Below are 22,811 nucleotides of genomic sequence, written 5' to 3' on the forward strand. Positions count from 1 at the left end.
CCATCATCTTCATCACCTTCATCTTCATCATACTCATCTTCATCACCATCACCCTCATCACCTTCATCTTCATCACCATCATCCTCATCACCTTCATTCATCACCATCATCTTCATCACCATCATCTTCATCACCATCATCTTCATCACCGTCATCTTCATCACCATTATCTTCATCACCATAATCTTCATCACCATCATCTTCATCACTATCATCTTCATCACCTTCATCTTCATCACCATCATCTTCATCACCATAATCTTCATCACCATCATCTTCATCACCATCATCTTCATCACCATCATCTTCATCACCATCATCTTCATCACCATCACCTTCTTCACCATCATCTTCATCACCTTCATCTTCATCATAATCATCTTCATCACCGTCATCTTCATCACCATCATCTTCATCACCATCACCTTCTTCACCATCATCTTCGTTACCTTCATCTTCATCATAATCATCTTCATCACCATCATCTTCATCACCTTCATCTTCATCACCTTTCATCTTCATCACCATCACCTTCATCACCTTCATCTTCATCAACGTCATCTTCCTCACCATCATCTTCATCACCATCATCTTCATCACCATCACCTTCATCACCATCATCTTCATCATCTTCATCACCATCATCTTCATCACCATCATCTTCATCATCTTCATCGTCAACATCTGCATCCTCATCACCATCACCTTCATCAACATCACCTTCCTCTTCATCATCTTCATCTTCATCACCATCATCTTCATCACCATGATCTTCATCACCATCACCTTCAACACCATCATCTTCATCACCATCATCTTCATCACCTTCACCTTCATCACCATTATCTTCACCACCATCATCTTCTTCACCATCATCTTCATCATCTTCATCATCTCCATCTACTCATCATCTTCTTCACCATCATTTTCGTCACCTTCATCATCTCAATCTTCTCATCATCTTCATCACCATCATCTTCACCACCATCATCTTCTTCACCATCATCTTCATCATCTTCATCATCTCCATCTTCTCATCATCTTCATCACCATCATCTTTACCACCATCATCTTCTTCACCATCATCTTCATCACCTTCATCATCTCCATCTTCTCATCATCTTCATCACCTTCATCTTCATCACCATCATCTTCATCACCTTCACCTTCATCACCATCATCATCTTCATCACCTTCATCTTCATCACCATCATCTTTATCACCATCATCTTTATCACCATCATCTTCATCACCATCACCACTGTCGTGCTCTCTGACTCCCTGTAATTTTGTTTTTCAGTGTGCCAAATTCTGCCCAAGGGTGTGTCGGCCATTTTAGGCCCTTCTTCAAGCCCAGCATCTGGAGCTTTCATCAGTCACATCTGTGGAGAGAAAGAGGTAAATGTGATAGGCTGCGCTGAATGGGAACCATTCCGGGATAAAGAGGCAGGATCCAGGGGATAGAGGAATATTCCTTCGGGGGAACAGAGACAGTCCACAGGGAGGAGTGTGGGGGTGGGAAGAGATACAGTCCCCAGGGAAGGGTGAGGAGATAGACAGTCCATGGGATGTGATAGCCTCAGCGATAATCACTGAAATCTTTGCTTAGGTGCTCAAGCACGCACTCTACAAGATGGCTTCATAACAACGACCGTCATCTTTTGACCTTGCCACATGAGCTTTTATTGTTATTACATGTGTAGTTGCACTATATCAGTGGTCCACTAGGTGAGCTCTATTACATGGGGGAGTGGGGCCTGTGGACGTTGGAGACTGCCCCCAGCGGGGAGAGACAGGCTGTGAGGGAGATAGTTTCTGGGGGCACTGTGGAAGGTGGGGGGTGGATTCCAGGTGGGACTGGGTCTGGGAGGAATGTTTTCTGGGAAATTCTGTTTCTGTGAAGTCCCGGATTCAGATTGATGGTGTTTTGGGGATGGTGCCTGGGGGTGCCACGAAGTCCGGGGGGATGGAGTCTGGTAAGGACAGGATCACGAGAGACAGAGATCCCTTTAATCAATGTCTCTCACTGTTACCGAGGGGACAAACACCAGTAATGCTATCACGTTACAGCAGGGTGCAGTGTCTGCTGGCCGGACATGCTGTGTTAAATACAGGAAGTGCGGCGATTGACTCGGAGGTGAACGCTACGTTGCTGAAGGTTTTCTTACTGAGACTGTGTGATGATGCACTGAGGGTAGTTAGGCAGCAGATGGAGCTGGTGGTTTGACCAACAGATCCAGCCATGGGTCGGCTGATGCCAGTTTCAGCCGCCGCCGTCTCCTGGTGTAGATGGTCTGAAATTCTCTCGTCAAACATGCTCCCGAAATCATCACACTCAGCGAAACCCTGTGCAAAGCAGAATCCCAGCCTAACACATCCCAAACGTTCCCCACCTTGCTCTATCCTATCCCATTCCAACCCACTCTGCCCATCCCAACCCACCTCGTCCCACCCCACCCCATTCCAACTCACGCTACCCCACCCCATCCCACCCTACCCCAGCCCACCTAACCCTACCCCACCCCACTCTGCCCCTTCCCACCCCACCCCATCGCCCTCTAGCCCATCCCACCCCAATCCTACCCCAGCCCAACTAATCCTACCCCACCCCACTCTGCCCCTTCCCACCACATCCCCCTCTACCTCACCCCACCCCACCACAACTCTACGCCACCCCACCACATCCCATCCCACCACATTCCACCCCACCCCAACCCCACACCATCCCATCTCACGCCCACCCCTTTTGGGGTGGGTCGAGGGTGAGGGTTTGGAATAAAGTGAGGGTAAGGGATGGGTTATGGGGAGAGTGAGTGTTTGGGATGCTTTGATGGTTTGGGATGGGTTGAGGACGAGGGTGACGGCTTGGATTTGGGATGGGTTGGGGTGATGGTTTGGGGTGGAGTGAGGGTGAGGGTTTGGGATGGGGTGAGGGTGAGGGTTTGGGATGGGGTGAGGGTTTGCGATGGTGTGAGCGTTTGGGTCAGGATAACGGTTTGGGAATGTGATGGATTGGGGTGAGGGTTTGGGATGGCATCAGGGTTCGGGAATCTGATGGATTGGGGTGAGGGTTTGAGATGGGGTGAGGTTTGGGATGGGGTGAGGGTTTGAGTCAGGATGATGGTTTGGGCATGTGATGGATTAGGGTGAGGGTTTGCGATGGGGTGAGGGTTTGGGACTGGGTGAGGGTTTGGGAATGTGATGGATTAGGGTGAGGGTTTGGGATGGGTTGAGCGTTTTGGATGGTGTAAGTGTTTGAGATAGGGTGAGGGTTTGGGAATGTGATGGATTAGGGTGAGGGTTTGGGATAGGTTGAGGGTTTTGGATGGTGTAAGGGTTTGGAATAGGGTGAGGGTTTGGGAATGTGATGGATTAGGGTGAGGGTTTGGGATAGGGTGAGTGTTTGCGTCAGGATGACGGTTTGGGAATGTGATGGATTGGGGTGAGGGTTTGGGGTGGGGTGAGGGTTTGGGTCAGGATGACGGTTTGGGAATGTGATGGATTGGGGTGAGGGTTTGGAATTGGTTGAGGGTTTGGGTCAGGATGAAGGTTTGGGAATGTGATGGATTGGGGTGAGGGTTTGGGATGGGGTGAAGGTTTGGGTCAGGATGACGGTTTGGGAATGTGATGGATTGGGGTGAGGGTTTGAATGGGGTGAGGGTTTGGGTCACGATTACGGTTTGGGAATGTGATGGATTGGGGTGAGGGTTTGGGATTGGGTGAGGGTTTGGGTCAGGATGACGGTTTAGGAATATGATGGATTGGGGTGAAGGTGAGCGACCTGAACTTTCTCTCAATGCTCTTTTCGTAGATTCCCCACATTAAGGTTGGTCCGGAGGAGACTCCAAAATTGCAGTACCTGAGATTTGCATCCATCAGTCTGTACCCCAGTAACGAAGACATTAGCCTGGCGGTGAGCAGTATCCTGAAGTTTTCCAGCTGCCCCTCTACCAGCCTCGTCTGTGCCAAGGCTGAATGTAAGGACACCAATCAATGCTCACTCTCTGTAATCACTCAACAGCCTAACCCCCACTAAAAGCAAACTCCTCCCCACACTTCCTCATCCTCTCTCCCATGAGTTCTCATCCTCGGGGATGTCAATCTCTATCCTCGCAACCCTCGGCCTCTTTCCTCTGAGTTCACTGCCCTCCTGTGCTCCCTAAACCTCTCCCTCCTTAAAAACTCCCTGACCCATACTCACTGCCCTCCACTTGACCTCACAATCTCCCGTGGCCTCCCTACCCTTGTGGTCTCAAGCACAGATAAGTCCATCTCTGATCATTCCCTTGTATCCCTCACTGCCCTCAGCCCCTGCCAATCCCACATGCTTCTGTGACCGCCCCTAGAATAAACTCTCCTTCAAATCACTAACATCATAAGAACATAAGAACATAAGAAATAGGAGCAGGAGTAGGCCATACGGCCCCTAGAGCCTGCTCCGCCATTCAATAAGATCATGGCTGATCCAATCATGGACTCGGCTCCACTTCCCCACCGCTCCCCATAACCCTGTAGTCCCTTATCGGTTAAGAAACTGACTATCTATGTCTTAAATTTATTCAATGTCCCAGTTTCTACAGCTCTCTGAGGCAGCAAATTCCACAGATCCACCACCCTCTGAGAGAAGAAATTCCTCCTCATCTCAGTTTTAAATGGGCTGCCCCTTATTTAAGATTATGCCCTCTAGTCCTATCAGCGGAAACAGCCTTTCTGCATCCACCTTGTCAAGCCCCCTCATAATCTTATACGTTTCGATAAGATCACCTCTCAATCTTCTGAATTCCAATGAGTAGAGGCCCAACCTACTCAACCTTTCCTCGTAAGTCAACCCCCTCATCCCCGGAATCAACCTGGTGAACCTTCTCTGAATTGCCTCCAAAGCAAGTGTATCCTTTCGTAAATATGGAAACCAAAACTGCACGCAGTATTCCAGGTGTGGACTCACCAATACCCTGTATAGCTGTAGCAAGACTTCCCTGCTTTTATACTCCATCCTCTTTGCAATAAAGGCCAAGATTCCATTGGCCTTCCTGATCACTTGCTGTACCTACATACTAACTTTTTGTGTATCATGCACCAGTACCCCCAGGTCTCGCTGTACTGCAGCACTTTGCAATTTTTCTCCATTTAAATAATAACTTGCCCTTCGGCACTTTCAAACTCCCAGCTGCCAAACCTAAAGCCCTCCACTGGCCTGACTACTTCTGCCACTATCGGTTTGCCGAGGCAGTCCCTTACTTCCACGCTTGTCCCTTACTCTCTCTCATCTCAGTTATCTCGCCTTCACTCCCTCAATTCCAGGAAGCGCAAACGTGAGAGTATCTGGCCCACCACTGGTTTGGTATCAATCACCATAGGAACAGGAGAAGGCCCTTCATCACCTCGAGCCTGATCCACCATGAAATAAGATCACGGCTGATCTGTATCTTAACTCCATCTATCTGTCTTGGTTCAGTATTCCTTAATACCCGTACCCAACAAAAATCTATTGGTCTCAGTTTTGAAGTTGTCAATTGACCCTCAGTCTCAACAGCTTTTTGGGGAGAGAGTCCCAGATTTCCACCAGCCTTTGTATGAAGAAGTGCTTCCTGACACCACAACAACAAAAACAACTTGTATTTATATAGCAGCTTTAATGTAGTCAAATGTCCCAAGGCGCTTCACAGGAGCATTATCAAACAAAATTTGACAACGAGCCACATAGGTGCTATTACAGCAGATGACCAAAAGTGTCGGGCTCTGTCGGCAATGTCAGTCTCTGTAGACAGTGTCGGTCTGTTTAGGAAGTATCGGTCTCTGTCGACAGTGTCGATCACTGTAGACAGTGTCGTTCTATGCAGGAAGTGTCGGTCTCTGTAGGAAGTATCGGTCTCTGTAGGAAGTGTCGGCCTCTGTAGGAAGTGGCAGTCTCTGTAGACATTGTCGGTCTCTGCAGGAAGTGCCAGTCCCTGTAGGAAGCATCGGTCTCTGTAGAGAGTGTCGGTCTCTGTAGAAAGTGTCGGTCTCTGTAGGCAGTGTGGGTCTCTGTAGACAGTTGCGGTCTCTGTAGACAGAGTCAGTCTCTGTAGACAGTGTCGGTCTCTGTAGCAAATGTCGGTCGCTGTAGCAAGTGTCGGTCTCTGTAGACAGTGTCGGTCTCTGTCGACTGTGTCGGTCTCTGTAGGCAGTGTCGGTCTCTGCAGGACGTGCCGGTCCCTATAGGCAGTGTGGGTCTCTGTAGACAGTGTCGGTCTCTATAGACAGTGTCGGTCTCTGTAGACAGTTTCGGTCTCTGTAGAGAGTTTCGGTCTCTATAGACAGTTTCGGTCTCTGTAGAGAGTTTCGGTCTCTATAGACAGTGTCGGTCTCTGTAGACAGTGTCGGTCTCTATAGACAGTGTCAGTCTCTGCAGGAAGTGTCGGTCTCTGGAGGAAGTATCGGTCTCTATAGGAAGTGTCGGTCTCAGTAGGCAGTGTCGGTCTCTGCAGGACGTGCCGGTCCCTATAGGCAGTGTGGGTCTCTGTAGACAGTGTCGGTCTCTATAGACAGTGTCGGTCTCTGTAGACAGTTTCGGTCTCTGTAGAGAGTTTCGGTCTCTATAGACAGTTTCGGTCTCTGTAGAGAGTTTCGGTCTCTGTAGACAGTGTCGGTCTCTGTAGACAAGTGTCGGTCTCTGTAGACAGTGTCAGTCTCTGCAGGAAGTGTCGGTCTCTGGAGGAAGTGTCGGTCTCTGTACGAAGTGTCAGTCTCTGTAGACAGTGTCGGTCTCTGTAGGCAGTGTCGGTCTCATTAGACAGTGTCGGTCTCTGCAGGAAGTGTCGGTCTCTGGAGAAAGTGTCGGTCTCTGTACGAAGTTTCAGTCTCTGTAGACAGAGTCAGTCTACGTTGGAAGTGTTGGTCTCTGTAGACAGTGACATTCTCTGTAGACAGTGTCGGTCTCTGTAGGAAGTGTCAGTCACTGTAGGCAGTATCGGTCACTGTAGGCAGTGTCGGTCTCTGTAGGACGTCTTGGTCTCTGTAGGAACTCGGTCTCAGTAGACAGTGTCGGTCTCTGCAGTAAGTGCCAGTCCCTGTAGGAAGTATCAGTATTTGTAGACAGTGTCGGTCTCTGCAGGAAGTTTCGGTCTCTGTAGACAGTGTCGGTCTCTGTAGGAAGTGTCAGACTCTGAAGGACGTATCAGTCTCTGTAGAGAGTGGCGGACTCTGTAGACAGTGTCGGTCTCTATAGACAGTGTCGGTCTTTGTAGACAGTGTCGGTCTCTATAGACAGTGTCAGTCTCTGCAGGAAGTGTCGGTCTCTGGAGGAAGTATCGGTCTCTGTAGGAAGTGTCGGTCTCAGTAGGCAGTGTCGGTCTTTGCAGGACGTGCGGGTCCCTATAGGCAGTGTGGGTCTCTGTAGACAGTGTCGGTCTCTATAGACAGTGTCGGTCTCTGTAGACAGTTTCGGTCTCTGTAGAGAGTTTCGGTCTCTATAGACAGTTTCGGTCTCTGTAGAGAGTTTCGGTCTCTATAGACAGTGTCGGTCTCTGTAGACAGTTTCGGTCTCTGTAGACAGATTCGGTCTCTGTAGGAAGTGTCGGTCACTGTAGGCAGTATCGGTCACTGTAGGCAGTGTCGGTCTCTGTAGGATGTCTTGGTCTCTGTAGGAACTCGGTCTCAGTAGACAGTGTCGGTCTCTGCAGTAAGTGCCGGTCCCTGTAGGAAGTATCAGTATTTGTAGACAGTGTCGGTCTCTGCAGGAAGTTTCGGTCTCTGTAGACAGTGTCGGTCTCGGTAGGAAGTGTCGGTCTCTGTCGAAACTGTCGATCTCTGCAGACAGTGTCGGTCACTGTAGGCAGTGTCAGTCACTGTAGGCAGTGTCGGTCTCTGTAGGAAGTCTCGGTCTCTGTAGGAACTCGGTCTCAGTAGACAGTGTCGGTCTTTGCAGGAACTCCGGTCTCTGTAGGAAGTATCAGTCTCTGTAGACAATGTGGATCTCTGCAGGAAGCGTCGGTCTCTGTAGACAGTGTCGGTCCCGGTAGACAGTGTCGGTCCCTGTAGACAGTGACGGTTTCTGTAGGCAGTGTCGGTCTCTGTAGGAAGTGTCAGACTCTGAAGGACGTATCAGTCTCTGTAGACAGTGTCGGTCTCTGCAGAAAGTGTCGGTCTCTTTATGCTGTGTCGGTCCCTGTAGGAAGTTCGGTCTCTGTAGACATTGTCGCTCTCTATGGACAGTGTCGGTCTCTGTAGAAAGTGACGGTGTCTGTAGGAAGTGTCGGTCTCTGCAGGAAGTGTCTGTCTCTGTATGCTGTGTCGGTCCCTGTAGGAAGGGTCGGTCTCTGTAGACAGTGTCAGTCTCTGTAGATAGTGTCGGTCTCTGTAGACAGTGTCGGTCCCTGTAGACAGTGTTGGTCTCTGTAGATAGTGTCGGTCTCTGTAGACAGTGTCGGTCTCTATAGACAGGGTCGGTCTCTGTAGACAGTGTCGGTCCCTGTAGACAGTGTAGATCCCTGTAGACAGTGTCGATCTCTATAGAAAGTGTCGGTCTCTATAGACAGTGATGGTCTCTGTCGGCAGTGTCGGTCTACATAGGAAGTGTCGGTCTCTGTAGGCAGTGTCGGTCTCTGTAGGAAGTGTCAGACTCTGAAGGACATATCAGTCTCTGTAGAGAGTGGCGGACTCTGTAGACAGTGTCTCTCTCTGTAGACAGTGTCGGTCTACGTATAGACAATGTCGGTCTCTGTAGGAAGTGTCGGTCTCTGTAGGAAGTTTCGGTCTCTGTAGACAGTGTCGGTCTCTGTAAGAAATGTCGGTCTCTATAGACAGTGACGGACTCTGTCAGAAGTGTCGGTCTCTGGACTTACTATTGGTCACTTTAGGAAGTGTCGGTCTCTGTATACAGTGTCAGTCTCTGTAGGAAGTGTCGGTCTCTGGAGGAAGTATCGGTCTCTATAGGAAGTGTCGGTCTCAGTAGGCAGTGTCGGTCTCTGCAGGACGTGCCGATCCCTATAGGCAGTGTGGGTCTCTGTAGACAGTGTCGGTCTCTATAGACAGTTTCGGTCTCTGTAGACAGTTTCGGTCTCTGTAGAGAGTTTCGGTCTCAATAGACAGTTTCGGTCTCTGTAGAGAGTTTCGGTCTCTGTAGACAGTGTCGGTCTCTGTAGACAAGTGTCGGTCTCTGTAGACAGTGTCAGTCTCTGCAGGAAGTGTCGGTCTCTGGAGGAAGTGTCGGTCTCTGTACGAAGTGTCAGTCTCTGTAGACAGTGTCGGTCTCTGTAGGCAGTGTCGGTCTCATTAGACAGTGTCGGTCTCTGCAGGAAGTGTCGGTCTCTGGAGAAAGTGTCGGTCTCTGTACGAAGTTTCAGTCTCTGTAGACAGAGTCAGTCTACGTTGGAAGTGTTGGTCTCTGTAGACAGTGACATTCTCTGTAGACAGTGTCGGTCTCTGTAGGAAGTGTCGGTCACTGTAGGCAGTATCGGTCACTGTAGGCAGTGTCGGTCTCTGTAGGACGTCTTGGTCTCTGTAGGAACTCGGTCTCAGTAGACAGTGTCGGTCTCTGCAGTAAGTGCCGGTCCCTGTAGGAAGTATCAGTATTTGTAGACAGTGTCGGTCTCTGCAGGAAGTTTCGGTCTCTGTAGACAGTGTCGGTCTCTGTAGGAAGTGTCAGACTCTGAAGGACATATCAGTCTCTGTAGAGAGTGGCGGACTCTGTAGACAGTGTCGGTCTCTATAGACAGTGTCGGTCTTTGTAGACAGTGTCGGTCTCTATAGACAGTGTCAGTCTCTGCAGGAAGTGTCGGTCTCTGGAGGAAGTATCGGTCTCTGTAGGAAGTGTCGGTCTCAGTAGGCAGTGTCGGTCTTTGCAGGACGTGCGGGTCCCTATAGGCAGTGTGGGTCTCTGTAGACAGTGTCGGTCTCTATAGACAGTGTCGGTCTCTGTAGACAGTTTCGGTCTCTGTAGAGAGTTTCGGTCTCTATAGACAGTTTCGGTCTCTGTAGAGAGTTTCGGTCTCTATAGACAGTGTCGGTCTCTGTAGACAGTTTCGGTCTCTGTAGACAGATTCGGTCTCTGTAGGAAGTGTCGGTCACTGTAGGCAGTATCGGTCACTGTAGGCAGTGTCGGTCTCTGTAGGACGTCTTGGTCTCTGTAGGAACTCGGTCTCAGTAGACAGTGTCGGTTTCTGCAGTAAGTGCCGGTCCCTGTAGGAAGTATCAGTATTTGTAGACAGTGTCGGTCTCTGCAGGAAGTTTCGGTCTCTGTAGACAGTGTCGGTCTCGGTAGGAAGTGTCGGTCTCTGTCGAAACTGTCGATCTCTGCAGACAGTGTCGGTCACTGTAGGCAGTGTCAGTCACTGTAGGCAGTGTCGGTCTCTGTAGGAAGTCTCGGTCTCTGTAGGAACTCGGTCTCAGTAGACAGTGTCGGTCTTTGCAGGAACTCCGGTCTCTGTAGGAAGTATCAGTCTCTGTAGACAATGTGGATCTCTGCAGGAAGCGTCGGTCTCTGTAGACAGTGTCGGTCCCGGTAGACAGTGTCGGTCCCTGTAGACAGTGACGGTCTCTGTAGGCAGTGTCGGTCTCTGTAGGAAGTGTCAGACTCTGAAGGACGTATCAGTCTCTGTAGACAGTGTCGGTCTCTGCAGGAAGTGTCGGTCTCTGTATGCTGTGTCGGTCCCTGTAGGAAGTGTCGGTCTCTGTAGACATTGTCGCTCTCTATGGACAGGTCGGTCTCTGTAGAAAGTGACGGTGTCTGTAGGAAGTGTCGGTCTCTGCAGGAAGTGTCTGTCTCTGTATGCTGTGTCGGTCCCTGTAGGAAGTGTCGGTCTCTGTAGACAGTGTCAGTCTCTGTAGACAGTGTCGGTCTCTGTAGACAGTGTCGGTCCCTGTAGACAGTGTTGGTCTCTGTAGATAGTGTCGGTCTCTGTAGACAGTGTCGGTCTCTATAGACAGGGTCGGTCTCTGTAGACAGTGTCGGTCCCGGTAGACAGTGTAGATCCCTGTAGACAGTGTCGATCTCTATAGAAAGTGTCGGTCTCTATAGACAGTGATGGTCTCTGTCGGCAGTGTCGGTCTACATAGGAAGTGTCGGTCTCTGTAGGCAGTGTCGGTCTCTGTAGGAAGTGTCAGACTCTGAAGGACATATCAGTCTCTGTAGAGAGTGGCGGACTCTGTAGACAGTGTCTGTCTCTGTAGACAGTGTCGGTCTACGTATAGACAATGTCGGTCTCTGTAGGAAGTGTCGGTCTCTGTAGGAAGTTTCGGTCTCTGTAGACAGTGTCGGTCTCTGTAAGAAATGTCGGTCTCTATAGACAGTGACGGTCTCTGTCAGAAGTGTCGGTCTCTGGACTTACTATTGGTCACTTTGGGAAGTGTCGGTCTCTGTATACAGTGTCTATCTCTGTAGGAAGTGTCGGTCTCTATAGACAGTGTCGGTCTCTGTAGACAGTGTTGGTCCCTGTAGACAGTGTTGGTCTCTGTAGATAGTGTCGGTCTCTGTAGACAGTGTCGGTCTCTATAGACAGGGTCGGTCTCTGTAGACAGTGTCGGTCCCTGTAGACAGTGTAGATCCCTGTAGACAGTGTCGATCTCTATAGAAAGTGTCGGTCTCTATAGACAGTGATGGTCTCTGTCGGCAGTGTCGGTCTACATAGGAAGTGTCGGTCTCTGTAGGCAGTGTCGGTCTCTGTAGGAAGTGTCAGACTCTGAAGGACATATCAGTCTCTGTAGAGAGTGGCGGACTCTGTAGACAGTGTCTGTCTCTGTAGACAGTGTCGGTCTACGTATAGACAATGTCGGTCTCTGTAGGAAGTGTCGGTCTCTGTAGGAAGTTTCGGTCTCTGTAGACAGTGTCGGTCTCTGTAAGAAATGTCGGTGTCTATAGACAGTGACGGTCTCTGTCAGAAGTGTCGGTCTCTGGACTTACTATTGGTCACTTTAGGAAGTGTCGGTCTCTGTATACAGTGTCTATCTCTGTAGGAAGTGTCGGTCTCTATAGACAGTGTCGGTCTCAGTAGGAAGTGTCGGTCTCTGTAGAAAGTGTCGATCTCTATAGACAGTGTCGGTCTCTGTAGGAAGTGTCGGTCTCTGTTGGCAGTATCGGTCTCAGTAGACGGTGTCGGTCTCTGTAGGCAGTGTCTGTCTCTGTAGGCAGTGTCGGTCTCTGTAGACAGTGTCGGTCTCAGTAGACAGTGTCGGTCTCTGCAGGAAGTTTCGGTCTCTGGAGAAAGTGTCGGTCTCTGTAGACAGTGTCGGTCTCTGCAGGAAGTTTCGGTCTCTGGAGAAAGTGTCGGTCTCTGTACGAAGTGTCAGTCTCTGTAGACAGTGTCGGTCTACATAGGAAATATTGGTCTCTGTAGACAATGACGGTCTCTGTAGACAGTGTCGGTCTCTGTAGGAAGTGTCGGTCACTGTAGGCAGTGTCGGTCACTGTAGGCAGTGTCGGTCTCCGTAGGAAGTCTTGGTCGCTGTAGGAACTCGGTCTCAGTAGACAGTGTCGGTCTCTGCAGTAAGTGCCGGTCCCTGTAGGAAATATCAGTCTCTGTAGACAGTGTCGGTCTCTGTCGAAAGTGTCGATCTCTGCAGACAGTTTCGGTCACTGTAGGCAGCGTTGGTCACTGTAGGCAGTGTCGGTCTCTGTAGGAAGTCTCGGTCTCAGTAGACAGGGTCGGTCTCTGCAGGAAGTGCCGGTCCCTGTAGGAAGTATCAGTCTCTGTAGACAATGTCGGTTTCTGCAGGAAGTGTCGGTCTCTGTAGACAGTGTCGGTCCCATTAGACAGTATCGGTCCCAGTAGACAGTGTCGGTCCCAGTAGTCAGTGGCGGTCCCAGTAGACAGTGTCAGTCTCTGCAGACACTGTCAGTCTCTATAGACAGTGTCGGTCTCTGTAGACAGTGACGGTCTCTGTAGGAAGTGTCGGTCTCTGCAGGAAGTGTCGGTGTCTGTAGACAGGGTTGCTTCCTGTAGACAGGGTCGGTTCCTGTAGACAGTGTCGGTCTCTGTAGACAGTGTCGGTCTCAGTAGGAAGTTTTAGTCTCTGCAGGAAGTGTTGGTCTCTTTAGGCAGCGTCGCTCTCTATGGACAGTGTCGGTCTCTGTAGACAGTGACGGTGTCTGTAGGAAGTGTCGGTCTCTGCAGCAAGTGTCGGTCTCTGTAGGCTGTGTAGGTCCCTGTAGGCAGTGTCAGTCTCTGTAGGCAGTGTCGGTCTCTGTAGACAGTGTCAGTCTCCATAGACGGTGTCGGTCTCTGTAGAGCGTTTTGGTCTCTGTAGACAGTGTCGGTCTCTATAGACAGTGTTGATCTCTGTAGACAGTGTCGGTCTCTGTAGACAGTGTCGGTCTCTATAGATAGTGTCGGTCCCTGTAGACAGTGTCGGTCCCTGTAGACAGTGTCGGTCTCTGTAGACAGTGTCGATCTCTATAGAAAGTGTCGATGTCTATGGACAGTGATGGTCTCTGTAGGAAGTGTCGGTCTCTGTCGAAAATATCGATCTCTGTCAGCAGTGTCGGTCTCTGTAGGAAGTGTCGGACTCTGTAGGACGTGTCAGTCTCTGTAGAGAGTGGCGGTCTACGTATAGACATTGTCGGTCTCTGTAGGAAGTGTCGGTCTCTGTAGACAGTGTCGGTCTCTGTAGGAAGTGTCGGTCTCTGTAGGAAGTGTCAGTCTCTGCAGGAAGTGCCGGTCCCTGTAGGAAGTGTCGGTCTCTGGAGAAAGTGTCGGTCTCTGTACGAAGTGTCAGTCTCTGTAGACAGAGTCGGTCTACGTAGGTAGTGTTGGTCTCTGTAGACAGTGACGGTCTCTGTAGACATTGACGGTCTCTGAAGGACATGTTGGTCTCTGTAGGAACTCGGTCTCAGTAGATAGTGTCGGTCTCTGCAGTAAGTGCCGGTCCCTGTAGGAAGTATCAGTCTCTGTAGACAGTGTCGGTCTCTATAGACAGTGTCGGTCTCTGTAGACAGTGTCGGTCCCTGTAGACAGTGTAGGTCCCTGTAGACAGTGTCAGTCTCTGTAGACAGTGTCGGTATCTGTAGACAGTGTCGGTCTCTATAGACAGTGTCGGTCTCTATAGACAGTGTCGGTCCCTGTAGACAGTGTCGGTCTCTGTAGACAGTGTAGATCTCTATAGAAAGTGTCGATGTCTGTGGACAGTGATGGTCTCTGTAGGAAGTGTCGGTCTCTGTCGAAAATATCGATCTCTGTCAGCAGTGTCGGTCTCTGTAGGAAGTGTCGGACTCTGTAGGACGTGTCAGTCTCTGTAGAGAGTGGCGGTCTACGTATAGACATTGTCGGTCTCTGTAGGAAGTGTCAGTCTCTGCAGGAAGTGCCGGTCCCTGTAGGAAGTGTCGGTCTCTGGAGAAAGTGTCAGTCTCTGTACGAAGTGTCAGTCTCTGTAGACAGAGTCGGTCTACGTAGGTAGTGTTGGTCTCTGTAGACAGTGACGGTCTCTGTAGACATTGACGGTCTCTGAAGGACATGTTGGTCTCTGTAGGAACTCGGTCTCAGTAGATAGTGTCGGTCTCTGCAGTAAGTGCCGGTCCCTGTAGGAAGTATCAGTCTCTGTAGACAGTGTCGGTCTCTATAGACAGTGTCGGTCTCTGTAGACAGTGTCGGTCCCTGTAGACAGTGTAGGTCCCTGTAGACAGTGTCAGTCTCTGTAGACAGTGTCGGTATCTGTAGACAGTGTCGGTCTCTATAGACAGTGTCGGTCTCTATAGACAGTGTCGGTCCCTGTAGACAGTGTCGGTCTCTGTAGACAGTGTAGATCTCTATAGAAAGTGTCGATGTCTGTGGACAGTGATGGTCTCTGTAGGAAGTGTCGGTCTCTGTCGAAAATATCGATCTCTGTCAGCAGTGTCGGTCTCTGTAGGAAGTGTCGGACTCTGTAGGACGTGTCAGTCTCTGTAGAGAGTGGCGGTCTACGTATAGACATTGTCGGTCTCTGTAGGAAGTGTCAGTCTCTGCAGGAAGTGCCGGTCCCTGTAGGAAGTGTCGGTCTCTGGAGAAAGTGTCGGTCTCTGTACGAAGTGTCAGTCTCTGTAGACAGAGTCGGTCTACGTAGGTAGTGTTGGTCTCTGTAGACAGTGACGGTCTCTGTAGACATTGACGGTCTCTGTAGGACATGTTGGTCTCTGTAGGAACTCGGTCTCAGTAGATAGTGTCGGTCTCTGCAGTAAGTGCCGGTCCCTGTAGGAAGTATCAGTCTCGGTAGACAGTGTCGGTCTCTGCAGGAAGTGTCGGTCTCTGTAGACAGTGTCGGTCTCTGTAGGAAGTGTCGGTCTCTGTAGACACTGTCGGTCTCTGTCGAAAGTGTCGGTCTCTGCAGACAGTGTCGTTTACTGTAGGCAGTGTTGGTCACTGTAGGCAGTGCTGGTCACTGTATGCAGTGTCGCTCTCTGTAGGAAGTCTCGGTCTCTGTAGGAACTCGGTCTCAGTAGACAGTGTCGGTCTCTGCAGGAAGTGCCGGTCCCTGTAGGAAGTATCAGTCTCTGTAGACAATGTCGATCTCTGCAGGAAGCGTCGGTCTCTGTAGAGAGTGTCGGTCCCGGTAGACAGTGTCGGTCCCTGTAGACAGTGTCAGTCTCTGCAGACACTGTCAGTCTCTATAGACAGTGTCGGTCTCTGTAAACAGTGACGGTCTCTGTAGGAAGTGTCGGTGTCTGCAGGAAGTGTCGGTCTCTGTAGACAGGGTCGGTTCCTGTAGACAGTGTCAGTCTCTATAGACAGTGTCGGTCTCTGTTGACTGTGTCGGTCTCTGTAGGAAGTGTCAGTCTCTGCAGGAAATGTCGGTCTCTGTAGACAGTGTCGCTCTCTATGGACAGTGTAGGTCTCTGTAGACAGTGTCGTTCTGTCTAGGCAGTTTCGGTCTCTTTAGGAAGTGTCGGTCTCTGTAGACAGTATCAGTCTCTGTAGGCACAGTGTCGGTCTCTATAGACATTGTTGGTCCCTGTAGACAGTGTTGGTGCCTGTAGACAGTGTCGGTCTCTGTAGAAAGTGTCAGTCTCTGTAGGTAGTTTCGGTCTCAGTAGACAGTTTCGGTCTCTGTAGGCAGTTTCGGTCTCTTTAGGAAGTGTCGGTCTCTGTAGACAGTATCGGTCTCTGTAGGCACTATCGGTCTCTATAGACAGTGTCGGTCTCTATAGACAGTGTCGGTCTCTATAGACATTGTTGGTCCCTGTAGACAGTGTCGGTCTCTGTAGAAAGTGTCAGTCTCTGTAAGTAGTTTCGGTCTCAGTAGACAGTGTCGATCTCTGTAGGCAGTTTCAGTCTCAGTAGACAGTTTCGGTCTCTGTAGGCAGTTTCGGTCTCAGTAGACAGTTTCGGTCTCAGTAGACATTGTTGGTCTCTGCACGATGTGTCGGTCTCTGTAGTAAGTGCCGGTCTCTGTAGGTAGTTTCGATCTCAGTAGAGAGTGTCGGTCTCTGCAGGTAGTGCCGGTCTCTGGAGAAAGTGTCGGTCTCTGAACGAAGTGTCAGTCTCTGTAGACAATGGCGGTCTCTGTAGACAATGGCGGTCTCTGTAGACAGTGTCGGTCTCTGTAGGAAGTGTCGGTCAATGTAGGCAGTGTCGGTCACTGTAGGCAGTGTCGGTCTCTGTAGGAAGACTTGGTCGCTGTAGGAACTCGGTCTCAGTAGACAGTGTCGGTTTCTGCAGTAAGTGCCGGTCCCTGTAGGAAGTATCAGTCTCTGTAGACAGTATCGGTCTCTGTCGAAAGTGTCGGTCTCTGCAGACAGTGTCGTTCAGTGTAGGCAGTGTCGGTCACTGTAGGCATTGTCGGTCTCTTTAGGAAGTCTCGGTCTCAGTAGACAGTGTCGGTCTCTGCAGGAAGTGCCGGTCCCTGTAGGAAGTATCAGTCTCTGTAGACAATGTCGGTCTCTGCAGGAAGTGTCAGTCTCTGTAGACAGTGTCGGTCCCTGTAGACAGTGTCGGTCTCTGTAGAAAGTGTCGATCTCTATAGAAAGTGTCGATGTCTATGGACAGTGATGGTCTCTGTAGGAAGTGTCCGTCTCTTTCGAAAATATCGATCTCTGTCAGCAGTGTCGGTCTCTGTAGGAAGTGTCGGACTCTGTAGGACGTGTCAGTCTCTGTAGAGAGTGGCGGTCTACGTATAGACATTGTCGGTCTCTGTAGGAAGTGTCGGTCTCTGTAGACAGTGTCGGTCTCTGTAGGAAGTGTCGGTCTCTGTTGGAAGTGTCAGTCTCTGCAGGAAGTGCCGGTCCCTGTAGGAAGTGTCGGTCTCTGGAGAAAGTGTCGGTCTCTGTACGAAGTGTCAGTCTCGGTAGAAAGAGTCGGTCTACGTAGGAAGTGTTGGTCTCTGTAGACAGTGTCGGTCTCTGTAGTCAGTTTCGGTCTCTGCAGAAAGTGTCGGTCTCTGTAGGAAGAGTCGGTCTCTGTAGGAAGTGTTGGTCTCTGTTGCAAGTGTCAGTCTCTGTAGACAGTATCGATCTATGTAGGAAGTGTCGGACTCTGTAGACATTTACTGACTCTGTAGTCAGTGTCAGTCTCTGCAGGAAGTGCCGATCACTGTAGGACGTCTCGGTCTCTGTAGACAGTGTCGGTCTCTGCAGGATGTGTCGGTCTCTGTAGGAAGTGTCGGTCTCTGTTGCAAGTGTCGGTCTCTGTAGACAGTATCGGTCTATGTAGGAAGTGTCGGTCTCTGTAGACAGTGACCGACTCTGTAGACAGTGTTGGTCTCTGCTGGAAGTGTCGGTCACTGTTGGAAGTGTCGGTCTCTGTAAACAGTGTCGGTCTCTCTAGACAGTGTCGGTCTCTCTAGGCAGTTTCGGTCTCTGTAGGAAGTGTCGGTCCCTGTAGACAGTATCGGTCTCTGTAGGCACTGTCAGTCTCTATAGAGAGTTTCGGTCTCTGTAGACAGTGTCGGTCCCTGTAGACAGTGTCGGTCTCTGTAGACAGAGTCGGCCTCTGTAGACAGTGTCGGTCTCTGTAGACAGTGTCGGTCCCTGTAGACAGTGTCGGTCTCTGTAGAAAGTGTCAGTCTCTGTAGGCAGTGTCGGTCTCAGTAGACAGTGTCGGTCTCTGTAGGCAGTTTCGGTCTCAGTAGACAGTGTCGGTCTCAGTAGACAGTGTCGGTCTCTGCAGGAAGTGTCGGTCTCTGGAGAAAGTGTCGGTCTCCGTACGAAGAGTCAGTCTCTGTAGACAGTGTCGGTCTACGTAGGAAGTGTTGGTCTCTGTAGACAATGACGGTCTCTGTAGACAGTGTCGGTCTCTGTCGAAAGTGTCGGTCTCTGCAGACAGTGTCGGTCACTGTAGGCAGTGTTGGTCACTGTAGGCAGTGTCGGTCACTGTAGGCAGTGTCGCTCTCTGTAGGAAGTCTCGGTCTCTGTAGGAACTCGGTCTCAGTAGACAGTGTCGGTCTCTCTAGACAGTGTCGGTCTCTCTAGGCAGTTTCGGTCTCTGTAGGAAGTGTCGGTCCCTGTAGACAGTATCGGTCTCTGTAGGCACTGTCGGTCTCTATAGAGAGTTTCGGTCTCTGTAGACAGTGTCGGTCCCTGTAGACAGTGTCGGTCTCTGTAGACAGAGTCGGCCTCTGTAGACAGTGTCGGTCTCTGTAGACAGTGTTGGTCCCTGTAGACAGTGTCGGTCTCTGTAGAAAGTATCAGTCTCTGTAGGCAGTGTCGGTCTCAGTAGACAGTGTCGGTCTCTATAGATAGTTTCGGTCCCTGTAGACAGTGTCGGTCCCTGTAGACAGTGTCGGTCTCTGTAGACAGTGTCGATCTCTATAGAAAGTGTCGATGTCTATGGACAGTGATGGTCTCTGTAGGAAGTGTCGGTCTCTGTCGAAAATATCGATCTCTGTCAGCAGTGTCGGTCTCTGTAGGAAGTGTCGGACTCTGTAGGACGTGTCAGTCTCTGTAGAGAGTGGCGGTCTACGTATAGACATTGTCGGTCTCTGTAGGAAGTGTCGGTCTCTGTAGACAGTGTCGGTCGCTGTAGGAAGTGTCGGTCTCTGTAGGAAGTGTCAGTCTCTGCAGGAAGTGCCGGTCCCTGTAGGAAGTTTCAGTCTCTGTAGACAGAGTCGGTCTACGTAGGTAGTGTTGGTCTCTGTAGACAGTGACGGTCTCTGTAGACATTGACGATCTCTGTAGGACATGTTGGTCTCTGTAGGATCTCGGTCTCAGTAGATAGTGTCGGTCTCTGCAGTAAGTGCCGGTCCCTGTAGGAAGTATCATTCTTTGTAGACAGTGTCGGCCTCTGCAGGAAGAGTCGGTCTCTGTAGACAGTGTCGGTCTCTGTAGGAAGTGTCGGTCTCTGTAGACAGTGTCGGTCTCTGTCGAAAGTGACGGTCTCTGCAGACAGTGTCGGTCACTGTAGGCAGTGTTGGTCACTGTAGGCAGTGTCGGTCACTGTAGGCAGTGTCGCTCTCTGTAGGAAGTCTCGATCTCTGTAGGAACTCGGTCTCAGTAGACAGTGTCGGTCTCTGCAGGAAGTGCCGGTCTCTGTACGAAGTGTCAGTCTCTGTAGGAAGTATCAGTCTCTGTAGACAATGTCGATCTCTGCAGGAAGCGTCGGTCTCTGTAGAGAGTGTCGGTCCCGGTAGACAGTGTCGGTCCCTGTAGACAGTGTCAGTCTCTGCAGAAACTGTCAGTCTCTATAGACAGTGTCGGTCTCTGTAAACAGTGACGGTCTCTGTAGGAAGTGTCGGTGTCTGCAGGAAGTGTCGGTCTCTGTAGACAGGGTCGGTTCCTGTAGACAGTGTCAGTCTCTATAGACAGTGTCGGTCTCTGTTGACAGTGTCGGTCTCTGTAGGCACTATCAGTCTCTATAGACAGTGTCGGTCTCTGTAGGAAGTGTCAGTCTCTGCAGGAAATGTCGGTCTCTGTAGACAGTGTCGCTCTCTATGGACAGTGTAGGTCTCTGTAGACAGTGTCGTTCTCTCTAGGCAGTTTCGGTCTCTTTAGGAAGTGTCGGTCTCTGTAGACAGTATCGGTCTCCGTAGGCACTATCAGTCTCTATAGACAGTGTTGGTGCCTGTAGACAGTGTAGGTCTCTGTAGACAGTGTCGTTCTCTCTAGGCAGTTTCGGTCTCTTTAGGAAGTGTCGGTCTCTGTAGACAGTATCGGTCTCCGTAGGCACTATCAGTCTCTATAGACATTGTTGGTCCCTGTAGACAGTGTCGGTCTCTGTAGAAAGTGTCAGTCTCTGTAGGTAGTTTCGGTCTCAGTAGACATTGTTGGTCTCTGCACGATGTGTCGGTCTCTGTAGGAAGTGCCGGTCTCTGTAGGTATTTTCGATCTCAGTAGACAGTGTCGGTCTCTGCAGGTAGTGCCGGTCTCTGGAGAAAGTGTCGGTCTCTGAACGAAGTGTCAGTCTCTGTAGACAATGGCGGTCTCTGTAGACAGTGTCGGTCTCTGTAGGAAGTGTCGGTCAATGTAGGCAGTGTCGGTCACTGTAGGCAGTGTCGGTCTCTGTAGGAAGACTTGGTCGCTGTAGGAACTCGGTCTCAGTAGACAGTGTCGGTCTCTGCAGTAAGTGCCTGTCCCTGTAGGAAGTATCAGTCTCTGTAGACAGTATCGGTCTCTGTTGAAAGTGTCGGTCTCTGCAGACAGTGTCAGTCACTGTAGGCAGTGTCGGTCACTGTAGGCATTGTCGGTCTCTTTAGGAAGTCTCGGTCTCAGTAGACAGTGTCGGTCTCTGCAGGAAGTGCCGGTCCCTGTAGGAAGTATCAGTCTCTGTAGACAATGTCGGTCTCTGCAGGAAGTGTCGGTCTCTGTAGACAGTGTCGGTCCCGGTAGACAGTGTCGGTCCCTGTAGACAGTGAAAGTCTCTGCAGACACTGTCAGTCTCTATAGACAGTGTCGGTCCCTGTAGAGAGTGTCGGTCTCTGTAGACAGTGTCGGACTCTGCAGGAAGTGTCAGTTTCTGTAGGAAGTGTCGGTCTCTGTCGACAGTGTCAGTCTCTGCAGACAGTGTTGGTTTCTGTAGACAGTGTCGGTCTCTGTAGGAAGAGTCGGTCTCTGTAGACAGTGTCGGTCTCTGTAGAACGTATTGGTCTCTGTAGGCAGTGTCGGTCTCTGTAGACAGCGTCGGTCTCTGCAGGAAGTGTCGGTCTCTGGAGAAAGTGTCGGTCTCTGTACGAACTGTCAGTCTCTGTAGACAGAGTCGGTCTACGTAGGAAGTGTTGGTCTCTGTAGACACTGTCGGTCTCTGTAGACAGTGTCGGTCTCTGCAGAAAGTGTCGGTCTCTGTAGGAAGAGTCGGTCTCTGTAGGAAGTGTCGGTCTCTGTTGCAAGTGTCAGTCTCTGTAGACAGTATCGGTCTATGTAGGAAGTGTCGGACTCTGTAGACATTTACTGACTCTGTAGTCAGTGTCAGTCTCTGCAGGAAGTGCCGATCACTGTAGGACGTGTCGGTCTCTGTAGACAGTGTCGTTCCCTCTAGGCAGTTTTGATCTCTTTAAGAAGTGTCGGTCCCTGTAGACAGTATCGGTCTCTGTAGCCACTGTCGGTCTCTATAGAGAGTGTCGGTCTCTATAGACAGTGTTGGTCTCTGTAGACAGTGTCGGTCTCTGCAGGATGTGTCGGTCTCTGTAGGAAGTGTCGGTCTCTGTTGCAAGTGTCGGTCTCTGTAGACAGTATCGGTCTACGTAGGAAGTGTCGGTCTCTGTAGACAGTGACCGACCCTGTAGACAGTGTTGGTCTCTGCTGGAAGTGTCGGTCACTGTAGGAAGTGTCGGTCTCTGTAGACAGTGTCGGTCTCTCTAGACAGTGTCGGTCTCTCTAGGCAGTTTCGGTCTCTGTAGGAAGTGTCGGTCCCTGTAGACAGTATCGGTCTCTGTAGGCACTGTCAGTCTCCATAGAGAGTTTCGGTCTCTGTAGACAATGTCGGTCCCTGTAGACAGTGTCGGTCTCTGTAGACAGAGTCGGCCTCTGTAGTCAGTGTCGGTCTCTGTAGACAGTGTCGGTCCCTGTAGACAGTGTCGGTCTCTGTAGACAGAGTCGGCCTCTGTAGACAGTGTCGGTCTCTGTAGACAGTGTCGGTCCCTGTAGACAGTGTCGGTCTCTGTAGAAAGTGTCAGTCTCTGTAGGCAGTGTCGGTCTCAGTAGACAGTGTCGGTCTCTGTAGGCAGTTTCGGTCTCAGTAGACAGTGTCGGTCTCAGTAGACAGTGTCGGTCTCTGCAGGAAGTGTCGGTCTCTGGAGAAAGTGTCGGTCTCCGTACGAAGAATCAGTCTCTGTAGACAGTGTCGGTCTACGTAGGAAGTGTTGGTCTCTGTAGACAATGACGGTCTCTGTAGACAGTGTCGGTCTCTGTAGGAAGTGTCGGTCACTGTAGGCAGTGTCGGTCACTGTAGGCAGTGTCAGTCTCTGTAGGAAGTCTTGATCGCTGTAGGCACACGGTCTCAGTAGACAGTGTCGGTCTCTGCAGTAAGTGCCGGTCCCTGTAGGAAGTATCAGTCTCTGTAGACAGTATCGGTCTCTGTCGAACGTGTCGGTCTCAGCAGGCCGTGTCGGTCACTGTAGGCAGTGTCGGTCTCTGTAGGAATTCTCAATCTCAGTAGACAGTGTTGGTCTCTGCAGGAAGTGCCGGTCCCTGTAGGAAGTATCAGTCTCTGTAGACAATGTCGGTCTCTGCAGGAAAACATAGAAACATAGAAACATAGAAAATAGGTGCAGGAGTAGGCCATTTGGCCCTTCTAGCCTGCACCGCCATTCAATGAGTTCATGGCTGAACATTCAACTTCAGTACCCCATTCCTGCTTTCTCGCCATACCCCTTGATCCCCCTAGCAGTAAGGACCTCATCTAACTCCTTTTTGAATATATTTAGTGAATTGGCCTCAACAACTTTCTGTGGTAGAGAATTCCACAGGTTCACCACTCTCTGGGTGAAGAAGTTCCTCCGCA

General features: G+C 50.5%; 1 protein-coding gene across 1 annotated transcript in view; it reads left to right on the forward strand.

Annotated features, from left to right (window-relative positions):
- Positions 1–22,811, forward strand: part of LOC139241068 (glutamate receptor ionotropic, kainate 5-like) — a 1,689,468-nt gene that overhangs the window by 40,447 nt on the left and 1,626,210 nt on the right. Inside the window, exons 4-5 of the mRNA XM_070869761.1 lie at positions 1,301–1,398; positions 3,812–3,977. Of these exons, the coding sequence (XP_070725862.1) occupies positions 1,301–1,398; positions 3,812–3,977 (264 nt within the window). The remainder of the gene's footprint in view (positions 1–1,300; positions 1,399–3,811; positions 3,978–22,811) is intronic.

This window comes from Pristiophorus japonicus, chromosome Y, assembly GCF_044704955.1.
Source record: "Pristiophorus japonicus isolate sPriJap1 chromosome Y, sPriJap1.hap1, whole genome shotgun sequence".
Lineage (NCBI taxonomy): Eukaryota > Metazoa > Chordata > Chondrichthyes > Pristiophoridae > Pristiophorus > Pristiophorus japonicus.